The following is a 24,449-nucleotide window of genomic DNA, read 5'->3' as shown; positions in this document are numbered from 1 at the left end:
ACCATTAAGAAGAATTTAGATTTAATTAGTTTGTCTATTGACATGATTTGAGAGGACTTCACCTTTTGTGAGTGGTGTTATTGTTATTGACATGCTTTGTGAGAGGACTTTACCTTTTGATTCATGTAGCTGAACCCACCTAGGGGAAAGGCTCCAACTAATGTTTGTTGTTTATATATTTATGGTCATGTACTGGCTTTGCAGCTTACATCCTTTCCATATGTGCAATTTTCTTTTCCTTCAAGGCGTAATCTATCTGCTGGATTTTTGGTGAAATGGTGATGTTAATCTTTCAATGCTTTTCCTTGCTAATACATTCTACTTACCTGTTATTGCAGATCTGCCTATCATGTTGTCACAGATGTGGCTATACTGAGGTTTATGGTGGAAGTTTGTTGGGGGCCTATGCTGGCTGCATTCAGTGTAACACTTGACCAGAGTGATGACAGGGTGGCTACTTCTCAATGCTTACAAGGATTTCGACACGCTGTACATGTTACTGCAGTGATGGGTATGCAAACTCAAAGGGATGCTTTTGTTACATCTGTTGCCAAATTTACCTATCTTCACTGTGCTGGGGATATGAAACAAAAAAATGTTGACGCTGTCAAGGTAAATGAATCTTAATTTGGCTGTCATGACACTACTCAAATAAAATCATTTATATTTATACTCGTGCATATATAATGTCGATTGCCTATTCATTCTAGCCATATTGTACTTCTATCTAGAAGGCAGTAATGAATGGTTCACTTTTATTTGACTAATCCATTTTATGAAAACAGAATGTGATTAATGCATTTTTTCATTTTATTAAGTGAATGAGCCATGTAATCTTATGTATATGTCATTGTAATATCTTCTAAATCTTATTTTTGTACAGGCAATAATATCAATTGCAATTGAAGATGGCAATCATCTGTATGAAGCATGGGAACACATATTAACTTGCCTCTCCCGAATTGAGCATTTGCAACTGTTAGGTGAGGGTGCCCCAAGTGATGCAACCTTCTTCACTTCATCTAATTTTGAAATGGAAGAAAAAGCACCAAAAGCACTAGGTTTCTCTTCTTTTAAGAAAGGAACACTGCAGAATCCAGCCATGGTAGCTGTTGTTCGTGGTAGTTCATATGACAGTACAAGTATTGGGGTCAATGCTTCTGCATTAGTTACACCAGAACAGATAAATAACTTCATTTCAAACTTGAATCTATTGGACCAGATCGGTAACTTTGAACTGAACCATGTGTTTGCTCATAGTCAACGGTTGAATGGTGAAGCAATAGTAGCATTTGTCAAAGCACTTTGTAAAGTTTCCATCTTGGAGTTGCAGTCTCCAACAGATCCCCGTGTATTTGGCCTCACTAAAATAGTAGAAATTGCGTGAGTTTCTTTCTCCCTATTAAGAAGATAGATGTGCTCGTTGTGTTCAATTCATTCAGATGTCTTAAGTAATTTTTTTTCTTGACTTGACATGGAGCTTGTTAGGTGAATATAAACCATGTAATTTACACACAGTCAGTGCTCTATTTTGTTATATATTACTTAATTCCACTTTTTCTAGTGTGTTATGGCATGTAAGATTTTAATATGAAGTATCCTAGGACATGAATACACGACCCTAGCAAAATTTTCACAGCCTCATATTCAATATGCTGTTGATATTATCATATGTTAGGCCTATGTTTGGGCATCCAGAATGAGTGCTCATGCATAAAAACCTGCCATGCTACACAAAATCTATAGATTTTGATATTAATTTTTGAGAAAGTGGCTATTAGAGATGAAACAAATGAGAATTTTGAGACAAGCTCAACTATTGGCTTAAGGAATTATATGGTTGTAACTTGGAGGTTTGGATTTTTGGTCTGTTTAATCTCCTTGCTCGCATGTCTTAAAATTGTGATATTCTTATGTTGTTACATTTAAAATAATGAAGTGAACATAAAAAAAAAAAAAAAAAAAAAATTACTTATGACTCTGGGCTACTTGCCAGGCAAAAGCTCTTAAGGACTAAGGAGGTGGTGTGTTTTAGGTCTTCAGCAGATACATGGTTGCGGCACCTTCCTCTAGTAACTACCACATCATAGCACCAAGTAAATTGGAGTAAATATGGTTTAGAGTTTAAAAGACTTAAAAGGGTGGGATTCTAGATTGAAAATCACTGATATAATCCTTGCTTGAATAATTTATCTATCAGGAATATGCTTATTCCAGACTAGTAGTTTCATTGAGGATTTGGGATGGCTGTCATCAAATTTCCGGAGAACATTGGGTGGGGACTGAGGAGAATTCCTTTAATGGATGACCTTCCTGGCCTGTGTCATCATTCCTGCATAGTTCTTCGTCTTCCACCTGAAAATTATATTCTATCCAGGATTCATAATATTTTTTGGAATTCTCACTCTTTTAGGAACTTGAATGATAGCAAAGCATTGAGCACAACCCCTTCTACATATTTTATTTGATGGTGTGTTTGGATTTATGTCAGATTCCCCCCAATGTGGATCAATTTCAACTTTACAAGTTATAGCTTTTATGTTAAAACGTGATTTAACGTGATTTCATTAGATATCCAAACATGCATGTAATGTAATTGAAATGGGACTCGTGATTCAATTTCTTTTGTTCTTTTGTTCTTTTGTTAGTGTTACTGTCAGTTTCTCACTGATTCTCTTAATACACGGAGTTTCCTTCCTAGTTCCCTATTTGGAAAACTAGACATGTTACAGATTCGTAAACTCCATGCTGCAGCTTCTTAAATTTCATGCTGCTCATTCTTCTTACAAGTGACTTGTGTGCTAATCTACTTTGGATACACAGGTCTATTTGGTTTTAGATTTTAGGCCACCTTCTTTGGAATAATTTGTTCGGCATACATACTTCAATACTTTATTGTATCCTTCACTTTAAAGTTTTTCCCTTGAATACGGTTTTGAGACTCAGCTCTTAGGGGAATAGCCGCTCTTTTAGCCCGCTCTTTCTGACTTTGCTCGCACATAATTAAAGGATAACTCAAACAACAGAAGTCATATTGTATATCCTATGAGCTAACAATCACTAAATCTTTTGCTATTTGGTAAGGACACATGAATTATTTTATATTGCATCTATAATACTCACAATATCATAGGATGACTTGAAGTGTAGATTATCCACAAGTCCACCTACCTTGCACTGAAATTCATCTTTTTAATTAGAGGAAAAAGTATAGCAAGGATCAAACTCTAGATTACTTCATCAAAGAGGCCCATGGCATGAACCAACTATCCCAAAATTATAAGCTATTAGGTGAAGACTCAGGAATTTTTTAGATTACATCTCTAATTATCTTATGCTGGTCTACCATGTTTCACCCAACGCACCCCCCCCCCACACACACACAAAAACACACAAACATCCCAATTTATTATAGAAAGAACGTAGAGGTCTTCCACTACCATGAATGACCACGGCCACTACTACATCATAAGTATTAACTTGTGAGATAAGAGCTACAGAATTTGGCATTGGCATGGTTGGAGTAGTAGATGCCATTGGTGTCATATCAAAGATCTCCAACACGCCACCAAGAGTCATTTCACCAACTTTATGTAGAAGAATGGGAGGCGAAATGGGTTGAATTTTCAACTTCTGGGTTGTAGAAGCTGTAATATCCTGTCAAGGATCAACTATCCAAAAAGCTTAAACTATTAGATGGAGGATAAAAAATGGCTTTATAACTCTAATAATACATGTTTATATTAAGCGTTATATCTTTTTGAACAAGGGAATGTTATTTGCCTGAAAGGGGATTTCTTTCAGTCCTTGTTCATTTTATTGGAAAGGGATTATGATTTACTCAAATTCGTGTTCTGTATAGCTTGTAATTGGCCATTCTGAGTTGTTCTCTTCTCTTGCAAACTAATGATTAAAATTCTAATGACAATTCAATCTACTTAGAAGTTATGACTAGAACATGGTTACATTTGCAGGCACTATAATATGAACCGCATCAGATTAGTATGGTCTCGCATATGGAATGTTCTCTCGGATTTCTTTGTCTCAGTTGGAGTGTCAGAAAACTTATCAGTTGCAATCTTTGCAATGGACTCACTGCGACAACTAGCAATGAAATTTTTGGAGCGTGAGGAGCTGGCTAATTATAACTTCCAGAATGAATTTCTGAGACCGTTTGTGATTGTTATGCAGAAAAGCAATTCCACCGAAATTAGAGAATTAATAGTCCGTTGTATTTCACAGATGGTCCTTAGCCGTGTCAGTAATGTGAAATCTGGCTGGAAAAGTGTTTTTATGGTAATGTTAAAGTTGTCTTATTTTTCTTCCTACTACTTTGGTCATGGTTTCATCCTATTTGGATGAAAAGCCAAGTTTGAATTTTGTCGAGTATTGCTTGATTTTGTTTATTGACAAAAGTGGAGCAAATTGAGAAGGCAAAACTGTGATTGTCTAATTCTTTCCAAGAAAAATATATGGTAAGATTTTATTGAAATCATAAGATCTAATCAATTAAAAATCACATTAAATGCTATAATTTCCAATAAAATCTTACTATCTATTGATTTCTTATTGTATCTCCTTGAGTTCACATTCGAAAAACCATTGTATGGAAGTATATGCTTATAATTGTTTTTAGCCTTTAATTCATTATCATTGGAATATCTTCTTTTCTGTTGGCAATTTAGATAGTCCAAAATTTCACTGTTATGAATATTGATGATCAAATTATTAATCCAAGTTCTACCAGCTTATTGAAAAGCAATGAATACAAACAGAAAGAAAATAAAAAATTCAGCAAGGATGCATAGCTCATCAAACTATAGAGTGTTTACAACAATCGAAATCCTTGACTTATCATGCAATATTTTTGGCTTTCAGGTTTTTACAGCTGCTGCAGCTGATGAGCGGAAGAATATCGTACTGTTAGCATTTGAGACCATGGAGAAAATAGTGCGTGAATTTTTCCCTTATATTACTGAGACAGAAACAACAACCTTCACCGATTGTGTTCGATGCCTTTTGACATTTACAAATAGCCGATTCAACAGTGATGTTAGCCTCAATGCAATTGCATTTCTTCGTTTCTGTGCAGTCAGACTTGCTGATGGAGGACTTGTATGCAATAAGAAGAGCAGTGTTGATGGCTCAGCAGTTGTAGTAGCAAATGTTATTTCAGATTTACAAGCCCATACTGATAACGATGATCATGTGTCCTTTTGGAATCCTTTGCTGTCAGGTAATATCCCTTCAGATGCTATGCCCTTTGCTATTTGGTACACTGGCCAAGCCACATCATGATGGACAAAAGTATTTATTCTTATCTAATAAATGTATGTATTCTTCCTGATTGATTGATTGCATACATCTCAAAATAAACTGTTTATTGCTCACAACCATGTTGACGCCACTCTTTATATACGTATCTTAAGCTTTGTATCAAAAAACCAAACATGATATCAATTAACCACAATTTTTGCAGTACTGAGATAATCTAAATCAGCATAAAAATATTTCAGGTCTTATTTTTTTTTCATAAATCTTGCCTGTTCTTTTTGTTAAGTTAATATTTTCATTGCAGGGTTGTCAAAACTAACATCTGATCCCAGATCAGCTATCAGAAAGAGCTCTTTGGAGGTGCTTTTTAACATTCTGAAGGATCATGGTCATCTGTTCTCACACACATTTTGGAATAGCATTTTCTGTTCAGTAATTTTCCCTGTATATAACTCAGTATCTGGAAAGAGAGAGATAAATCTACAAGAGGGCCACTGTTCACCTTCTTCACTATCTGTGCATACTGAAGGAAGTACATGGGATTCTGAGACTTATTCAGTAGCAGCAGAAGGTCTGATAGATTTGTTTGTCACCTTTTTTGATATGGTGAGGTCTCAGCTATCAGGAGTGGTGTCAGTACTGACAGGGTTCATTAAAAGTCCTGTTCAGGGCCCAGCTAGTACAGGAGTTGCTGGATTAGTACGTCTCACAGGAGACCTTGGTAACAGGCTTTCAGAAGAAGAATGGAAAGAGATTTTTCTTTGTTTGAAAGATGCAGCTACATCAACAATGCCAGGATTTATGAAGGTCTTGAGAACCATGAGTAATATTGAGGTGCTCCATGTGTCTCAGTCGTCTACTGACTTGGAAAGTTCTTCCGATCATGACTTGACAAACAAAGACTTTGATGATGACAATCTGCAAACAGCCACATACGTTGTGTCAAGAACAAAGAATCATATCGCCATGCAACTACTTATTGTACAGGTTTACTTCTTACTCTTTCTGCTCTAAACACAAGTTAACATTTTAAATTTAAGCTCCAAATTTCCTAGTATTGGATCTCCAGCTTCCACTGAATTTTGGGCTTTCCTTTTCCTTTCTTCTCTCTCTCTCTCTCTACCTCTACCTCTGTCTATTTGTCTATATCTCACTCAATTTTTGGCTTTGGTATAAAGTCTTTTGATTGCTTTTGTCTCGTTTTGCTTAGAACTAAATTGAGTTGCATTATTCATTGCTATCACAATGATTCTCTCTCTTCATTTCTCTTGTTGTGTCCCCTCTGATAGTGTATTCACTAAGAGTCTTTATGTTATAGACATACTTTTTGTAGTACATTTATTTCAATAAATTAAGACATTTCATATTTCTTTCTTTCTGTAAGAATATAATAATGTTCTTAAAATGTAAATGCAACTTTATATGATATCAAAATAGTGACTTGATATTAGATCTTATTTAGTGTTATTTTTAAAATGTTTTTAGTCAAATATCAATATTAAGGCAATATAATATTATCTAGTTATGTGTGACCGTATTTTCTCTCAAGATTACTAGCATATTGATGGCAAAGAACTCTAGTAGATGATTCATGTGGATATTTAGTTACAAAACCCATCGCTATCACTCAATTTTCACGTCTCATCCGCATCATTTTTCTTATTTCCATTCCTTCTCACATATACCTTGTCATAAGGTAAAATTCTGCTGCTAGGGGCAATGACCTTAACTGCCTCACTATCTCCCGGGGTCCTAACAACTGACTATGAAACCATAGGTCCAGTTACTCAAAATTCGTGACATATTCATAATTAATAATAAAAAGTTACAAGTCTTGTGTAAAACATACAAGTAAATGGCAAGGAGAGAACTTAGACAATGTAATGAGTTTGGGTCTTCGGGAGATGGATGACAAATAATAATCAAGACTTGAGAGAACAAAAATTAGGACATGGAGTAAGACAAAATGAAATAAAAATATAATAGAAAGTCAGCAACTAACAATACACAGAAAAAGAGCAGGAAAAAAAGGAAAGGAAAAGGAGAGAAGAACAGCAACATGAAGGATAGTAAGAATGAAAGAGAAAACAAAGCACTTGATCATAAATGCAAAGTCAGTGGACAGAGAGATTGGGTTCACCAGAATACACTAGATGCTGACTGGAAAACACCAGGTTGTGATTGGGAAGTCTCCAAAGAGCAATAGGTTGATGAGTCTGCACAGTAACAAAGGGTCTGAGAGAAGTGTATGAAAATAAGAAGAGGCACTAAGGATTTTTTTACTATTCTTCTAAACCCTTTTGAAAATATTATTTTGACCCAAATCCCCCAAAATATTCCCAACTAATGCTATATAAATCTAGGGCATATTTGGGTTTGAATGCCATCACAATAACGGCCCCAGTGCACACAAAACACACTGATTTTCACCACTTTAGGGGCTGTTACAGCCACAACACTTAAACATAGCAGCAACATGAGAATAGCATCCAGCCACTGTGATGCTATAGCAGCGCTATTGCACACTATTGATAATCTAGATATAAATAAGGGTTAGTAATTTTACTTTTATCATCATATTGTAACACATTATACCATATAAATTATAAAAGCAGTATCAATCTCAGGATTCACTCTTTTCTTCCCTCTATACATAAAACCCTATAATTTCATAGCACTTTTGTAGCTTTGCGTTGTTGATTTTTTCATTGATGTTGTTTAATATTCTTTTGTGTAAATGAATTCCTTCTTTTATTAAATAAAAAACTACTCAGTCTCTCAACTTAGAGGGAAGAATTTTGATTCTTGATTCCTCTGGTCCTTGCTTGTGCAAGAGTTTCTTTTAGTTACTTTGCCAATTATCGTTTAGGTCGGGAGTTCCATGTCCTTGTCTACTTCCCATACCTATTCTTCCTGTGAAATATTCAATCACTTTTAAGTTTCTCCTCTGAATGTATTCATCTTGATGATGATATCTTTGTGTTTTGATCACAGGTTTCGACTGATCTGTTCAAAAAGCACCAGCAATGCTTATCAGCAGCCAACATCAAAGTCCTTATTGAATTATATTCATCCATTGCTTTGCATGCTCGCCAGATGAACAGCGAGTCAATCCTACTGAAGAAATTGCAGAAAGCTTGCTCCATCCTGGAACTTTCTGGCCCGCCTATGGTCCATTTTGAAAATGAGTCCTTCCAGAATCACCTTAACTTTCTACAAAATTTAAATCTCCATAATCATTCTGTGCATGATGAGATAGACCTAGAACAAGAGTTAGTCGTTGTATGTGAAAATGTTTTGGACATATACTTAAACTGTGCTGGTTCCCTTTCCGCTTTTCACAAGTCAGATACCCAGCCAGTGCCACATCGAAAACTCCCTCTGAGCTCAGCAAAGAAGGAGGAGATAGCTGCTCGGACATCATTAGTCATCTCAGCATTGCAAGGGTTGGCTGGTCTGAAAAAGGATTCATTCAGGAGGTGTATTCCACAGTTCTTTCACTTACTGGTAGATCTCGTGAGGAGTGAACACACCTCTGGAGAAGTTCAACTAGCTCTGAGTAATTTGTTTCGTACATCTGTTGGACAAATTATAATGGATTGAGCTTTAGTTTTGGCATACTTTGTTTTTTGGACGTCGCTGAATATAAGTAAGCATAGCAAGAGCCATTACGTGGCCATGTCTTAATTTACTCACCAGTGCTATGTAGTGTCACTCTTGGTTTTTTGTGATTGTATGTGCCATTAATGTAAATGAGGAATTTATTTGAAGGAGCACAGTGAGGTATCACTACTAGGTAAGGGATAAGTCGGGCAACTAATGGCACTGGCTGGTTTGGTTTACAGTTGGGTAGAATTGATTTTGATAAAATTCATTTTAAGTCCTTGAATGTAATTAAAATATGCGTATAAATTAATCTGATCTATATATTTATATTGGAACACGTATTTTTCATTAGAAAAAGTGCAAAAATTGACCAATATAAACAAGCCCAAGTGTATTTATAAAATGAGTTAAGAATATTTTTTAAAGTCTATTTAGATTCATTTTAGGTAAGTATTTAGATAAGTCTTGATAAAAGAAGAAAAAAAGTTATATTATTTAAAAAATAAATAAAGTTTCCCTCATAATTTAAAAACAATTTACATTCTTTAAATTTTAAAGCAGTTAAATGAGGTTTTTAAAAATAGTAAAGTATAAATTGATTTAAATTTTTTATTTGTTTCATCATTTAATCTTTTATAAGTACTTATTAATAAGTTTATTTATAGTTAAAAAAACAATAACAACATAAACTTAGATTAAAATTAATATTAAATGTTAGAGAAGTTACATAGCATGTAATAAAAGAGGAAAAAAGGTTAAAAATAATCTTATTTAAAATAATTCTTAAAAAATAATTTAAATATAAGAACACGCATTTAATATACATATATATATATATTGAAATTATATGAATGTATATTTATATAAATGTTAAGACCATAAAATATTATTTTATTAATTGTTCTATGAACACCATTGTAAGACTTAAACTATTCACTAAAGTAGAAAATAGTTAAGTCAAAAAAAAAAAAATTGTGGACCATAAGATTTAAAGTATTCACTTTATTTACACAGTATGCCTTTTGATTTTATTTTATGTAACAGTTTAGAAATTATATTTTATATTGTCAACTATAAATTAATTAACAGTTTTTTTTTTAAGAAATTTAGCTTTAATAATTAATGTATGCTTAGCTGAAGAATGTGCTGTGTCATCTTGTTCCCACTAACCCATATTAATTAATATAATAAGCAAGGGGCATAATAAGAAATTAAATAATATTTTTTATTAAAAATGGAGTATCAATTGTTTTCTTAATTTTTGTGTAAAATTTAAAATCAAAATTAAAAATAAAAAGGTATTCTCAAAAAAAAATATTAGTTTATGTATTATTTCATTAATAGAGAATGGACAAAAATAAAGCATTATTTTAAAAATATTTATCTAGTCCAAATATTTAAAGAAAAAAGACACTAAAATCTCTTCCCTCTTATTTTTACCTCCCTTCTAAGAATTATTAATTTAAATATGGTGTTTGGGTTGATTAAGTATAAAGACTCTAACTTAATAATTTTATTTATTTTCTCTACTAATATATTGATAAATTACTTTATTTTTTTCTCATCTCTTATAAAATTGACTGGTATTTTTCTTCTTCTTCTATGCATTTTTCTTTCCTTTATTTCATTATTTTCTTTAATATAAAACTATATTTTTTTTAATAAATTTTTCTTTAATGTATTATATTTTTTAAACATCCAAATTCTATTATTTATTTATATTCGAAAGATACTTGTAAACAATGTATATATTTTTAGATAAAGTAAGTTTTTGGCTCATAAAAAAATGAATTTCTTTTTAATATTTGTTCTCTTGTCTTTGAGTTTTTTCTCATTTAGTTCATTTATATATAATAATTTTTTATTTATTCTCTCATTTTAAATAAATAAATAATTTATAATATTTTATAAAAAGTTTGTAATATCTATACTGATAAAAAAAATCTCATAATATTTAATAGAATCGAATAAAAAAATACAGAGAATCGTTCAGTAAAAAAATATTTTATTAAGGAAATGTTTAAAGAAAATTATAAAAAAAAGTTAGTAAAGGATGATGAATTTTTCAGAGATAAAAACTAAATTAAACATGTTTTATTTATATACAACAACTCTATGACAATGAGACGAGAGCAACGAAGCTAGAGAGAATTATCGCGTTTCCTCAGTCTCCGTCAGTGCGTATGCTTGGTTGGAAGAGTTGTATCATTGTATAATTTCTATTCCCGTTAGCATATTCTCCACGCGCTCCCGGTAGGTCACTGTCACTGGACGGTTAGTTCGTTTCCTTATCTCGCTGCTCCATTAATAGTTGCTCTGCTTTCGTTCTATATGAAGTCCATGTATTACCTATCCTGATCTCACAACTGGTATTTGAGATATTAGTCATGGATAACGAGGTGTTAGAATTTGATATTGGGCTGGGTGGAGGCGAGGGAGAATATGAAGATGATGGAGGGGACATTGAGCACCCTATCGACGAGGAGGAATTGGCCGATAGCAGTGGTGGCTGCGGCGGCGGCGGCGGCGGTGGTGTAGCTACCACTGGTGGTGGCGGTGAAATATATTTTCCTGATGGGGACCTCTTAGATCTTGAACCTTACGAGGGCATGGAATTCGAGTCTGAGGAGGCTGCCAAGGCCTTCTATAATTCCTATGCTCGTCGTGTTGGGTTTAGTACTCGTGTGAGCTCATCCCGTCGTTCGAGGCGCGATGGTGCTATTATACAGAGGCAGTTTGTTTGCGCAAAGGAGGGGTTCCGCAACTTGAATGAGAAACGCACCAAGGATAGAGAGATCAAGCGCCCACGAACCATTACCAGAGTGGGATGTAAAGCGTCTTTGTCTGTCAAAATGCAAGATTCTGGCAAGTGGGTCGTGTCTGGATTTGTTAGAGAACATAATCATGAACTGGTTCCACCAGACCAGGTGCATTGCCTTCGCTCTCACAGGCAAATATCAGGAGCTGCTAAGATGCTGATTGATACTTTACAGGCAGCCGGGATGGGTCCTCGTAGAATTATGTCAGCACTGATTAAAGAGTATGGTGGGATTAGCAAAGTCGGGTTTACAGAGGTGGACTGTAGGAATTACATGAGGAACAATAGACAGAGAAGTTTAGAAGGGGACATTCAACTTGTTCTGGATTATTTGAGACAAATGCATGCTGAAAACCCTAATTTCTTCTATGCTGTGCAAGGGGATGAGGATCAGTCCATAAACAATGTTTTCTGGGCTGATCCCAAAGCAAGGATGAATTATACATTTTTTGGTGACACTGTAACTTTTGACACTACATACCGATCTAACAGGTATCGGTTACCATTCGCTCCCTTTACTGGTGTAAACCATCATGGGCAACCTGTTCTCTTTGGTTGTGCTTTCCTAATTAATGAGTCTGAAGCATCATTTGTGTGGCTTTTCAAGACATGGCTTACGGCAATGTCTGGACGCCCACCAGTGTCGATAACAACTGATCATGATTCTGTAATTCGATCAGCTATAATACAAGTCTTCCCTGAGACCCGCCACCGCTTCTGCAAGTGGCACATCTTTAAAAAATGCCAGGAGAAGTTATCTCATATTTTCCTCAAATATCCAAATTTTGAAGCTGAATTTCACAAATGTGTTAACTTGACTGAGTCAATTGAGGAATTTGAGTCTTGCTGGTCAGCACTTGTAGAAAAATATGATCTCAGGGATCATGAATGGCTTCAAGCAATATATTCTGCTTGTCGGCAGTGGGTACCTGTATATTTGCGAGACACATTCTTTGCAGAAATGTCCATCACTCAGCGAAGTGATAGTATGAACTCTTACTTTGATGGGTATATAAATGCCTCAACCAATTTAAATCAGTTTTTTAAGCTTTATGAGAAAGCACTTGAAAGCCGCAATGAGAAAGAAGTGAGAGCAGATTATGACACAATGAATACTTTGCCAGTATTGAGGACCCCATCTCCAATGGAGAAGCAAGCATCTGAACTTTACACAAGAAAAATTTTTGTGAGGTTCCAGGAGGAGTTAGTTGGAACACTAACATTCATGGCATCCAAAGCTGATGATGATGGGGAGGTCATTACATATCATGTAGCTAAATTTGGAGAGGAGCATAAAGGATACTGTGTTAAATTCAATGTTTTAGAGATGAAAGCAAGTTGTAGTTGCCAAATGTTTGAGTTTTCAGGCCTTCTTTGCAGACATGTTTTGGCAGTCTTTAGAGTTACCAACGTGCTTACCCTCCCATCTCATTATATATTGAAACGTTGGACAAGAAATGCCAAGAGCAATGTAATATTAGAAGAACATTCTTGTGATGTATATACTTACTATTTGGAATCTCATACTGTTAGATATAACACCCTCCGACATGAGGCCTTTAAATTTGTTGATGAAGGTGCACAGTCCTCTGAAACTTATGATACTGCAATGGATGCTTTACAAGAAGCAGCAAAAAGAGTTGCTCAGGCAGTGCAAAATGAGGGAAGAATTCCAATCAGCAATGGAAAGGTAAGGAGTCACTTACTGAATGATGAAAGTCAAGCTAATTACACAAGTGGATGCCAGGAAGAAAGCTTGAGCCAGCATATGCCTAAGGTCAGAATTCCATTTCATTGTTGTTTTGTAACTTTTTTTTTTATGATAGCTGTATTGGTTGTGTGTGTTTTACTCTTTCATCCACCCTGATAAAGATATAAATCCAATCTTGAACCTTCACCTAATAGATTAAGGTATCATGATACCAATCGTCACCGAAAACTAATCTTGAAATAGTATTAGAGCTGCTATGACAAAATGGTTAGGAGTCTGATCCCTGCCACCCTTGATCATTTCAACAAAGCTCAATTCCATCACATGATTGAGAAAACCTGTTCATTGACCACACTGCAAGCTGCAGGCCCTAAGGAATTATGTATGAGGGGGTGTTAGAGATATAAAACCATTCTTGAACCTATACCTAACAGCTTAAGCTTTTAAGAGAGTTGGACCTTGACTCACCCTTTTTAGCTCCCAAGGTAAGGTTAGTTACTTTTCACTCTTAACCCTTTGATGATTTTTAGTTATTATGAGTGCTTTTGTATATTTTCTCTATTTATTTAAGTCCTAATATACAATCATTGTAGTATTTGGAAGAAAGTTTTATTTTCATTCTTTGATTCAAATATGAATTATAGGTCAAATATATGAAAAGATGTACACTAATTCAGGAACCTAAATTGGAAAAGACTAAACCTAAATAATGAAATAATCTGCAGATATTAGAATCAGGAGGTATTTTATATACAAATGATACCTTTAAGGAAAGTAAATAAACAATATTATAGCTTGTCCCTAGTCCAACTAATAGAACCTAGGGAAAATAGAATCAGTCATCTATGAATGATTACTATTTACAGAGATATAAATAGTTGGAGTTGAGTACTAACAGATTCTGTAACTAATAAAAACAGAAATATTGATACAAAACTAATACAACTAAAATACAAAACCAACTAAACTAATACAACTGAGTTGTATACTCTAATATCCCCCGCAAACTCAAGAAGGGTTGGCAAAAAGCTTGTCAACAACTCTAAGCTTGAATCTATAGACAATGAAAGTGGAGGGTGAAAGAGCTTTGGTAAGAATGTCAGCCTTTTAGTCAATAGCAGGCACATGGATCACCTGAACTTGCTTGGAAATGACATTCTCACGAAAAAAGTACATATCAAGTTCAACATGCTTCGTTCTAGAATGCAGAATAGGACTATGAGCAAGACTAACAGGATTTTGATTGTCACAAAAGATGACAGGAGAAGCACGTGAGACTTGAAGTTCTGACAGAAGTGACTGAATCCAAGAGACTTCAGCTGTAGTGATAGCTAAACTACGGTATTCTGCCTCTATATTGGAGCAAGCAACAACAAATTGCTTTTTAGATCACCTAGAAACTAAGTTTGGGCCAAAAAATATAGCAGCACCATGGAGCGTCTGTCATCCAAATTAGAGGCTCAATCAGCATCACATTAAGCATAAACAAAATAGTGGGAAGTGAAAAATTTTGGCTGTAGGAACAAACTAATCTGAAGAGTGCCTTTAAGATATCACAGAATACACTTAACAACTTGCCAATGTGGCTCCTTATTAAGAGAGTAGAAGGGAATTATTGGAGTGACTGCTGACATCAATCCCTAATCTAATAAACTGAAATAACAGAAAGATTTGATCCTAAAATATCAAAACGACTTATTGACTATAATATTAATTTAATAACCTAAAATAACATAAAACACCTTATAGCAGTTTCAAAAGCATTTTGGTAACAAGATCTGTAACTTTGTTAGTGACTGCAATTATAGAGAGAAAAAAGTACATTGAAACATTAAATTACTGGTCTGATAAAATCCGAATACAGTTCTGAACACAATTCAAAATAGGTACACTAACATTCTCCTTCAAACTCAGGATAATTGATTAACCAATGATGAATCAACTATTTTGAATTTGCTTCTTAAATGACTGAAATTGCTGCTCCCATTACTTTGGTCAAAATGTCTTCAATGAACTAATACAATCTAAAGTATATACACTAACATTTGTAAAAAGAAAAAGTGCTTTCAGGTCCATAAATCCACTTTGTTCTTGCATGTGTTTTGTTGAAGAAGGTTATATATAAATGATATGGACATAATTTCATTTTAATTTGCAAGTCATTCCATTTTTCTAATTCGGTGGATTTATTATTCTTCCCCTAGATTTACCGTCTCTCATTTCTTTCAAAGATTATATTATTAAATTAAAAAGGAAAAACCATCTCTTGTCAAACAGATTTTATAGTATCATTGGTTTTAAACATATAATCATTCAAGCTAAAATATGTTTTGTTTATTTTAATTTCGTTGATTTATGTCCTGCAGGATGATATGGATAAGAATATTAGAAAACTTATGAATGAGCTTGAGTGTGCAAATCGGAAGTGTGAAATTTACCGGTCCAACCTGCTCTCTGTTTTGAAAGCTGTTGAGGATCACAAGTTAGAGTTGTCAGTTAAGGTGGAAAACATCAAGATAAGCATGAAAGATGGCCTCTAAAGATTATGGAGAAGTAACATAGAAACAGATAGGAAAACAAATGTAAAATATACTTCCCGTCCATTTTCTTTTCTAGCAATCCAATCAGGTTTCAATAATGATCCCAAGATAAGGTTTTTCTTCCCCAGAAATTGATATTCTATTGAACCTTTGTCTTCTATCCCTTTAATGATTTATGAAGCTGGTTTGCAGGGCTACCATATTAAAGTTAACTTGTACTGTTCAGGTCTTTTTATAAGTAATTTAGCACCTATATGTCATCATATTAATATTTTTTTTAGGTTCAATAATTGTTTACGTAGTTTTTATCTGTACTTACGCCCAATTGTGGAAACTTTTAAAGAAATCTTTGTAAAAAATAAATCAGTATAAAAAATAAATAAATTTTTTCTTTTAAATTCAAAACAATCTATCTTTTCAAATTTTAGAAAAGTTAAAAAAACTAAAAATTAAAGAAACATAATTTATTTCAAGAAGTTTATCTAAACTGGAGCTTATTACACAAAAAGTACTACTTGTTTTTGCTTGAAGTTTAAAGTGTTTTTATTTTTCTAACTATTCAAGCATATCCTAGTAATCATAGCCTAAGCTTCTCTCTCTCCAAAAGTTACAGGAATTGATTGCATAGATCATAGATGAGTTTAAAAGTTTAAATTGAAATTTGACAATCACATAATTCCCGTTAGACGATGGTTGCCATGTTTAATAAGATAAATGACTTGAATGTTCACACCGGAGAACCAATAATTGCGGGCTCAAGATTCTACCAAGTGCACTGACGTTGATACCACTGTAGAACGTCAGTATTAGCGAGTGACTTTTAATATAAACTTTCCCCGTGTTGTAACTTTTAACAACACCTTGTAACTATATTTTCTTCTGTCACAGAATTAATTGGAAAAGATAGCTTTTAATGAAAGCTACAAGATTACCCTAAAAAAGATATAAAACTTCTGTTAAAAAATATATATATTAAAATTTACAAAATCATCCGGTAGTACCAAATTGATCCCTGCAAATTAAATATAGGACAATAAAGGAAAATACACGACAGCGTAGTCTACACCCTCCTATCGGTGATGTGGTAGTGGGGAATGTTAGCCGAGGGCCTGTCTGGTGGCCAAAGCACTGCATTTAACAGCAACATGTAATTACGTGAAGGCATAACATACAAACAAAAAGCATGAAATAAAATATGGTAATGTCCTTTTTAACCCCAAAATGCTTGAAATTAAGAATGATCCTCCACTTTTCTACAAAAAGCTTCTACAGCTACTCCTTCAAATTTCCGCCCATGGCATCCAAGATTTTCCTTTTACATAAACTCATTCTAATATATCTTCTTTTTTATTAAAGAATTTGGCCTTCCTTTTAGATCCTCTGCATTCCACATTCAAGTTCATGATTTTCCAGTCTACATATCGCACTTGGGCATTATTGCAATGAAATTGAGCCTTCAACCTCCAAAATATTCAAACCACAAAATTCCAAATGCACTACAACTCATCAAACCAGCCAATTCTTATGAGGAACATCCAGTTGAATCTTCCTGTCGTGTGGCCACCGACATCTTTGTAAACATTCGACTATTCTACATTTTCCACTAACACTTCACATTTAAACAAAACCTTGATATAACAAGGTTATGTATATATCCGTGTGTATTAGTGTATTATCTTTCCTTGACTGTTTTAATTTCAATCCTTCCAAAATAAGAAATAAAAGTGAATTTAATTACAGATTTTATGTTTGAAGGAGGATTTGGTTTCCTGAATGCAAAAAATTTATTAAAAGGATAATATAAGGGTACGAATAAGTCATCGGAGAAAAGTAACAAAACCTGCATGTTAGACTGATACTGTGGGGGTCTAATATACCAACCGGATATGTTCTTCCATAGATATTCCTCACAACTGGGACTTGATTCAATCCACGCTCCTTCATAATCATTTCAGCATAATGAAGTTCCATATCAGGTGTAGCTGTCCATGGTACAGTACATATTCCTCCATTTAAAAGGCATAATTCAGAAACTGAAAGCTCCTGAAAGTAGAAGAACAAAGGAGTCAGATTTGTGAAGCAACAACAAAGTAGTTTAGTTCAGACTTGTATGAGCAGTATCTATTGATTTAATCAAAGCCCCCACCAAGCTCTACCATTAGCACTTCTCTGACTGATTTAGTTGAATTGAAAAATCATAAAGTGGCCAAATTGTCATGTTTTATGGAGACCAAATTGGTATATATATATATATTGTTAAGATGGGAGAAAACGAGAAAGCATGTGATAAATTGTGTGTGTTTCAACTACACCACAGGCATAATATTTGTATTAACAAGGGTAATTACAAGCATAGTTACATAATCTTATATAAATATATGTTACCTAATTACTATAATTATATGGATATTAATTTCTCTAAATAGCATATTTACATATATTTAACACTCCCTGTTAATCATATGCACCGAAATTGTCACAAATGTACTTAATACGAGGACCTCTCACGGAATTTGTGAATACATCAAGAAAATATGAAATGAATACAAATGTACTTAATACTAGGTTGTCAAAGAGTATCTCATCCTCAAGAAAATATATAGATTTCATAACTAGTTAATATGAAACTCAGATTCTTGTACCTTGTGTTTTCTGCTTCTTGCTTTTGCAAATTTTCCATAAACTTGAATGTCTGTAAGTGTCAAAAAACCAATCAAAGTATCATCAGTATCAACAATTACTGCACATGACTGTTTCTCAGCAAGCATGAGATCTAAAACTTCTGTGAGCAGCGTACACATTGACACTGTCACATATCTTGTGTTCATGGCTTCTGAAACAAATGTTCTCACAAAATATGCTATCTCAACTTTATCTTCCTCTACACAAAGTGAACTTTCCACTTGACACAAATCAGTCAAATATGACACACCTTCAGCAAAGGTCTTGCCATTAGATGACTCAATCAAGCTATTAGAAGTTATTTCTGGAAGTAAAGCAGAATTTGAGTTGTCTAACTTGAGCTTTTTTGTCCCCCTGTCATCTCTTTTTGTCTGTAGGGATGACATCCATGAAGACAACCCTACTGCTCCAAGTAGTGGTAGCACAATCCGATAGTCCTGTGTCAATTCAAATAGAAGCAAAACTGCAGTAAGTGGTACTTGACAAACTCCTGCAAGAGTTGCAGCCATTCCAACCTGCAAAGGAACTTCAATATGATCATCTGTGCCACGCCAGTATCTTTTCCTGAATATTCACATAAAATAGATGAAATAATACATTAGGGTTTTCAAGCCCTAACTCTTTCACATTGTTTTCAAGTTGCATCTACTCATACAAAGTATGGTAGCATTCCAGCACGGAAAACCATATGCTCACAATAAGGCAATTTAAAAGACCAAAAGAATTTCCAAAATTTGCTTTGATCTTCAAACTTGATTGAGCTACTTGGAGCATTGAAAATCTAGTCCAATCCTAAATGAGAATTTTTCTTCCAGATTACTGCCAGAAAACATATTAGTCATGGTTAAATTCTATTAGTATTATCATGATTATTATCAAAAGTTAAAGTCCTTTATAATTTACTGTCTTGTTCAATATTTTATTTAACTCGTTCTTACAGTTTTTTGGGAGGAAGGTAAGTAGAAAAAGAAAATCAGACAGGAAAAGGTTCCCCAAAAAAAGCACAAATCTGAAGACAAACAAAAAGGTAAAAACTCCCATAAGAAACCACAAAACAAACACAATTCAAGGAGAACAGAAAAGGGGACCACCACAACTGCCCAAAACTCTCTTAAGAAACTCCATCCCCTAAACACCAGCAACAAAGAGATAAACTAATACTCAAACACAAAACTATTCTCTTTTGGCCTTAAGTGTCAAAAGAACCTAATTATGCCTTCTAATTCATTTATGCTCTTCATAATATACTTTTGTTGCTAAATCTTTGAAGTTCCTTTTATGCCTTACTCTTCGTACCATAGGTTGTAGGTAATTAGATATTTTGTCAAAAATATATTACATGCTTTCCCTAATGCTTTCATTTGCATCTTACATTTCCTATAGGCCTACCCTACTAAAAGAATGATTTCCTCACCCAATGCCCTAACTTTTGGGCCAAAAGGCTTCAGCTTTTCAACATCTGGACGAGGCACAGAATTCCTTTCCAGAACCAGCATTAATAGAATTAAACTCTTATAAAACTATTTTTGTCCTCTACGGTATCTTGGAAGTCTACAAGTATCACTAACCTTAACTGCTTTGTAGTTGAAAATGCTATTTCACTGCTTGTAAGATACAGAAAATGTCAAGACATGAATCCTGAAGATGTCTCATTGATCAACTTTTGTCATCAAACCAACATTAATCTTTCCCTTTATGGAATCTTGGAAGCCTAAACTAAGTTTCATTGTCCTCCGCACTTTCTTGAGGATGCCATCACTCAACACCCTGCCTAACATTCTATTCATGTTCATCCCTTAAATCATGCAAAAACAGATCTTCATTGTCTCAAAAGGAATAATTTTCATTCATTATGCAGTGCTTCAGAATTAGATTGGATAGTTAATTGCTTTCGTTGTGTTAATAGGTGAATGTTCTGAAATCAACAAACTCAAACCATATCATTATATACCAATATATCATGACTATTAATAATTGCAAATGCAATGGGTGACTCTATCTATAAGCATGAATAAAGGCTTGTGGAAATGCATGCCAGATAATTGTACACAAAATAAGCTTTATTTCAACAAACTGTAAAGTTTGAATAGATGGTACAGCTTTGTTTGGAAATTAAGGTGTATGGTTTTTCTATTTCACCATTTCCTTCACAAATCTTGAAAGTAAATAGGAAACCAAATCAAAAGGTAAAGAAAAAGAATGCATTTCCAAACAGAGTGAAAATAAAACAGGTAACGTAATTATTAGTCAAGACATGTTGAGTGAAAATAACAACACAGAATAAACCAAACAACCCTGGTAAAGTAAAAGAATACAACCTATATCTGTGAAAGAAAATAAAATGTAAGAAATATGAAGAAAATAAATTACTTTCCTTTCACTTGATTGGATGTCTACAAAGTAACATTAATAAAACACAAGGAATGAACCAAACCTCCACTCTGGGAAAACAGAAAAAATCTTTCAGGTAAACTACTTATTTTTTATTTACTGAAAAAACTTCAAAGCAAGAGAAAGTAACCTTTCATTTCTTTTCCTTTTCTCTCATTTTCCTTAATACAATTATACCCAAAATTGTCAACTTATGCATATGAAGTTTATTGCACCCAAGGCATCCTTTTTTCAATCAATTTTTTTAACAAAAGAACTCTCCTTATGGAGGATGGAGAACATGAAAAATAGATTACAGGACAGATGTCCAAGAGATTCTCCTAAGATAACATCAAAGAACGGAAGAGAGGGCTTTACCATCAAACTAGTGAGCCTTATGCTCCTTATCTAGAATTAAAATTCCGAAATATTAAAAAATCATGACTAGGTACTCACAGAAATGAGAGTTCCTCTTGGAACAGGCTCATTTGTACACCCATGGAAGTCGTCTTGGAATAATATAATTCACCCCCGTCTCAAAGAGAAGATAAAGCAATCATGCCAAGCATAAAATACTAAATGGTTACGTAAAATCATATAGCCAGAAAAGAAAGAATAGTACCAGGCCATAAGCTTGTGGTGATGCCACTTCCAAAACAGAGAGGTTAATCATGGGATTAAACTCAGCAACAGCCAAACCAATTAATTTTCCATAAACCATCCCTGTTGCACCACCAATAAAGAGCGATGGGGCATAATACCCTCCTACTAATCCAGAAGCCCTACACAGAGAAGTTGCAACTATCTTGACAGCTATTAGCTGAAGCAAAAGGTCAGTGGAAAGGCCTTTAACAAATGGCCGAGATTCTAACAAAATGTCAACATTCTCAAAACCCCAATAGAGGATTTCAGGATACACCAATGCTATCAACCCAACTGCTAAGCCTCCCAATACAGGGAATGAAGCTCTTGTAATGCCAGTGGCCTTGTGAAGATTGTCAACAATAGTCAACATATATGATGTACACCTAGATAGGGCCAATGACACTAGGCCACATAAAATACCCAGCAATAGATACAGCGGGAGTTCTGAAATCAAGTAAAATACTCTCACAGTAAAACTTACCCATGAGATTGAAAATAGAAATAAATGTTCCCAATGAATTTAGCTTTTGTTTTCTTGAAATTTAAAATCAACAGTTTAATAGAATGTTATCCAGATTCTGCTTCACAAAGACCAAAAAGTCTACAGAGAATATACAATACAAAACCCGAATTAATATAAGCAGTATTTTACAAATGAAATCACACTGAACCACAGCAGAAACAATTTTTATTTTGAAGTTCAAAATCCTGCAAATGTATGATAATGCCAGTAATGTATTGTTCTGCTTCTGAAGTTCTGATGGTGAGATGATTCATCAGGAGTGATGCTGTGCACCTGTGACTCTTGTAGATTTAGATGCAGTCAAAGAGTTTGTTTGCCAGCAGTGCAGACAATTCTTGTACCAATTAGAACAAAAATAGCACCAGTGGCAGCAGCAATGTTGGTTATAAAGGAAAATTTTCAGCAGTCAAAAAGGATGAACTGTGAAGAAGCATTAGTATTGGCTTGCCTGGCAGAAGTAAATGTCAAAGATGATGACAGTAGTGGCAGGATGAACATAGTAAGAGACCATGTTGATTATGAACTATTAGAGTATTGAAGCAGAAAGATAAAACTAAAATGGTCATACTATGGAATTATGTCTTAGTATTTCAATGATCCAATATGACACGGTAAAGGAACAATTTACTTGCATGTGGTTACTGAAATCTTTGTGGGAGGAGAAAAGGGACTGGCTGACTTAGCGCTTTCATGTATTATTATACTTGACTGGGTTTAACCAAGCTTGTAGGAATTTTCCAGGTACAGCCATCCTTAGTTGTATGGTTCAATGATAGGCAGTTACGTGCAGTCAGTTAAATCAAATGTGCTTAGTGAAACCAAATCAGTACACATATATACATAAACAGCTATACTTAAGCAATATCTTCCTTTGATTCTTAATGAGGCTTGATATGCTTTGCTGATATTTGACAGGGTAGAAAGGAATAAAGCAATGAGCTAGAGGGAGAGAATGAAACGGTACAAACAAATGTGTGAAATTACAAGTATTCTCTGAGAAAAATCTTTTGATGACTACTTACCCCCAGGGGAACGGAAGTCATACTCTGGAACTTTAAAGGCTGGTTCAGAGCCAAGGCCAATTTCAGAAACAACAGAAGATATGACAGCACTAAGTATCACCATGGAAGTAGTATTTGTAAGTGGTAAAGACGCATGTGAAGGCGATGGCCACAAGACAGACTCAACAGCGAAAAAACAACCAGCAACAGCAGCATTGAAACCTGATAAGAACTATTAATTAGAGAAGAGAATAATCACATCAAAGTAATGAATTTGGTAAAAGTAAATGTAGATACCGGCAGCGAGGCCAGCAGCAGATCCAGCGGCCAGAAGGGAAAGCATTCTGCCAGAACTTTTGGCATTGTCAAAGAAAGGACCGATCCCTTTGGCAACGGAAGTACCAATGTCGACGCTGGGACCCTCGGGACCCAAGGAATTGCCGGTACCTAAAGTAACAGAAGCTGCCATGGCCTTTAAGAAAGGGCGGGAAGCAGACTTGAGGTACGCAGATGGAGTTTGGAGGAAGGGGTTTTCTTGGACAGCGGAATCAAAACGTTGACGAAGTAGATTCAGCATAGACACTATAACACCTCCAAAAGTCGGAACTAGTATTACTCTTGTCCAGGTTTCCTGAATAGGCGCTTCTCTCAACCACGAGGCGCCTCGATAGGGAATCCCGTCCCAGAACAAATCACGAATTTCATGGACCTTACTCATAGTGAAGTCAAACTCGAATGAATGATACAGTTGCAGTAATATGAATATGAATGACTGATACAGTATAATACGGAAATAGGAATACGAACAAAACATCAGAGAGTCAGTGCAAACTTACCACATTATTGAAGAGAACGACAGCCACACCGGTGAGGAGACCAACCAGGCATGAAGATATTATTCCAGAATCGCGAATCCTACTTGTGAGGAGCTTCCATTCTAGCTCTAGACCTAGTTGTTCCCAAGGAGATGCTCCTTCATCCTCAACATCTCTATTGTCAGGCACTGAAAACGGGCGTCTGGGCTTAATTCGGCACTGATGATTTTTGTTCGTGATAGCAGAAGGAGAAGTAGGGAAGAATGAGCACCACCGTGTTAGCGTTACTGCCTCTTCAGATTTAGAAGCAAGGATTCCATGATGCTGCCAGCTGCGGTGAACTCCTACTCCCGCTATGCATCGTAAGCCAACCATTTCTTATTCCGACTTCTTCGCACGCCACCGTAAATAACAACAACATTTTTTTCCTGCTTATTCAAAAAACTTCTTTCAACGTCAAGATT

At 34.8% G+C, this 24,449-nt stretch overlaps 3 protein-coding genes across 11 annotated transcripts in view; 2 read left to right on the top strand and 1 right to left on the bottom strand.

Annotated features, from left to right (window-relative positions):
* Positions 1-9,073, top strand: part of LOC113847332 (brefeldin A-inhibited guanine nucleotide-exchange protein 1-like) — a 20,423-nt gene extending 11,350 nt beyond the window's left edge. For all 3 annotated transcript variants that reach the window (XM_027476355.1, XM_027476356.1, XM_027476357.1), the window contains 6 exons: positions 339-612; positions 884-1,383; positions 3,975-4,296; positions 4,879-5,236; positions 5,579-6,261; positions 8,269-9,073. In XM_027476355.1, the coding sequence (XP_027332156.1) occupies positions 339-612; positions 884-1,383; positions 3,975-4,296; positions 4,879-5,236; positions 5,579-6,261; positions 8,269-8,877 (2,746 nt within the window). In that variant the 3' untranslated portion in view covers positions 8,878-9,073. The remainder of the gene's footprint in view (positions 1-338; positions 613-883; positions 1,384-3,974; positions 4,297-4,878; positions 5,237-5,578; positions 6,262-8,268) is intronic.
* LOC113847335 (chloride channel protein CLC-e) lies at positions 6,633-24,390 on the bottom strand. Of its 5 annotated transcripts, none has more exons than XR_003501772.1 (8): positions 24,007-24,390; positions 23,468-23,879; positions 23,192-23,392; positions 21,624-22,090; positions 18,592-19,146; positions 17,790-17,992; positions 16,982-17,077; positions 6,633-6,643 (listed from the first exon to the last, which is right to left on the bottom strand). XR_003501772.1 is itself a non-coding variant. In XM_027476365.1 (8 exons), exons 1-8 carry the CDS (start codon positions 24,358-24,360, stop codon positions 17,047-17,049), a joined length of 1,983 nt encoding a protein of 660 aa, XP_027332166.1. In that variant the 5' UTR covers positions 24,361-24,390; the 3' UTR covers positions 16,883-17,046. The 5 variants fall into 5 exon arrangements, 4 of the variants coding, with proteins under 4 accessions (XP_027332163.1, XP_027332162.1, XP_027332166.1 ...); XM_027476365.1 differs by lacking the exon at positions 6,633-6,643 and having other exon boundaries at positions 16,883-17,077; positions 18,592-18,641; positions 18,882-19,146; XM_027476363.1 differs by lacking the exon at positions 6,633-6,643 and having other exon boundaries at positions 16,892-17,077; positions 17,831-17,992; positions 18,592-18,641; positions 18,882-19,146.
* On the top strand, positions 10,989-24,449 carry LOC113847333 (protein FAR1-RELATED SEQUENCE 5-like). 3 transcript variants are annotated; one of them, XM_027476358.1, is made up of 3 exons: positions 11,011-11,154; positions 11,266-13,475; positions 15,776-16,221. In XM_027476358.1, exons 2-3 carry the CDS (start codon positions 11,268-11,270, stop codon positions 15,947-15,949), a joined length of 2,382 nt encoding a protein of 793 aa, XP_027332159.1. In that variant the 5' UTR covers positions 11,011-11,154; positions 11,266-11,267; the 3' UTR covers positions 15,950-16,221. The 3 variants fall into 3 exon arrangements, with proteins under 3 accessions (XP_027332160.1, XP_027332159.1, XP_027332161.1); XM_027476360.1 differs by having other exon boundaries at positions 11,011-11,385; positions 11,419-13,388; positions 15,776-16,106; XM_027476359.1 differs by lacking the exon at positions 15,776-16,221 and adding an exon at positions 23,085-24,449 and having other exon boundaries at positions 10,989-13,475.

This window comes from Abrus precatorius, unplaced genomic scaffold, assembly GCF_003935025.1.
Source record: "Abrus precatorius isolate BTA unplaced genomic scaffold, Abrus_2018 Scaffold8, whole genome shotgun sequence".
In the NCBI taxonomy this organism is placed as follows: Eukaryota; Viridiplantae; Streptophyta; class Magnoliopsida; order Fabales; family Fabaceae; genus Abrus; species Abrus precatorius.
This window is presented reverse-complemented; position numbering and strand designations above follow the sequence as displayed.

Coding starts and splice junctions, on each gene's coding strand:
- LOC113847333 (XM_027476358.1), top strand. CDS start 11,268: ATGGATAACGAGGTGTTAGAATTTGATATTGGGCTGGGTGGAGGCGAG. Junction 13,476..15,775: donor TGAGCCAGCATATGCCTAAG/GTCAGAATTCCA, acceptor TATGTCCTGCAG/GATGATATGGATAAGAATAT.
- LOC113847335 (XM_027476361.1), bottom strand. CDS start 24,360: ATGGTTGGCTTACGATGCATAGCGGGAGTAGGAGTTCACCGCAGCTGG. Junction 22,091..23,191: donor TGACTTCCGTTCCCCTGGGG/GTAAGTAGTCAT, acceptor ACTTGATTTCAG/AACTCCCGCTGTATCTATTG. Junction 17,078..17,830: donor TCTATGGAAGAACATATCCG/GTTGGTATATTA, acceptor TGTTAAATGCAG/TGCTTTGGCCACCAGACAGG.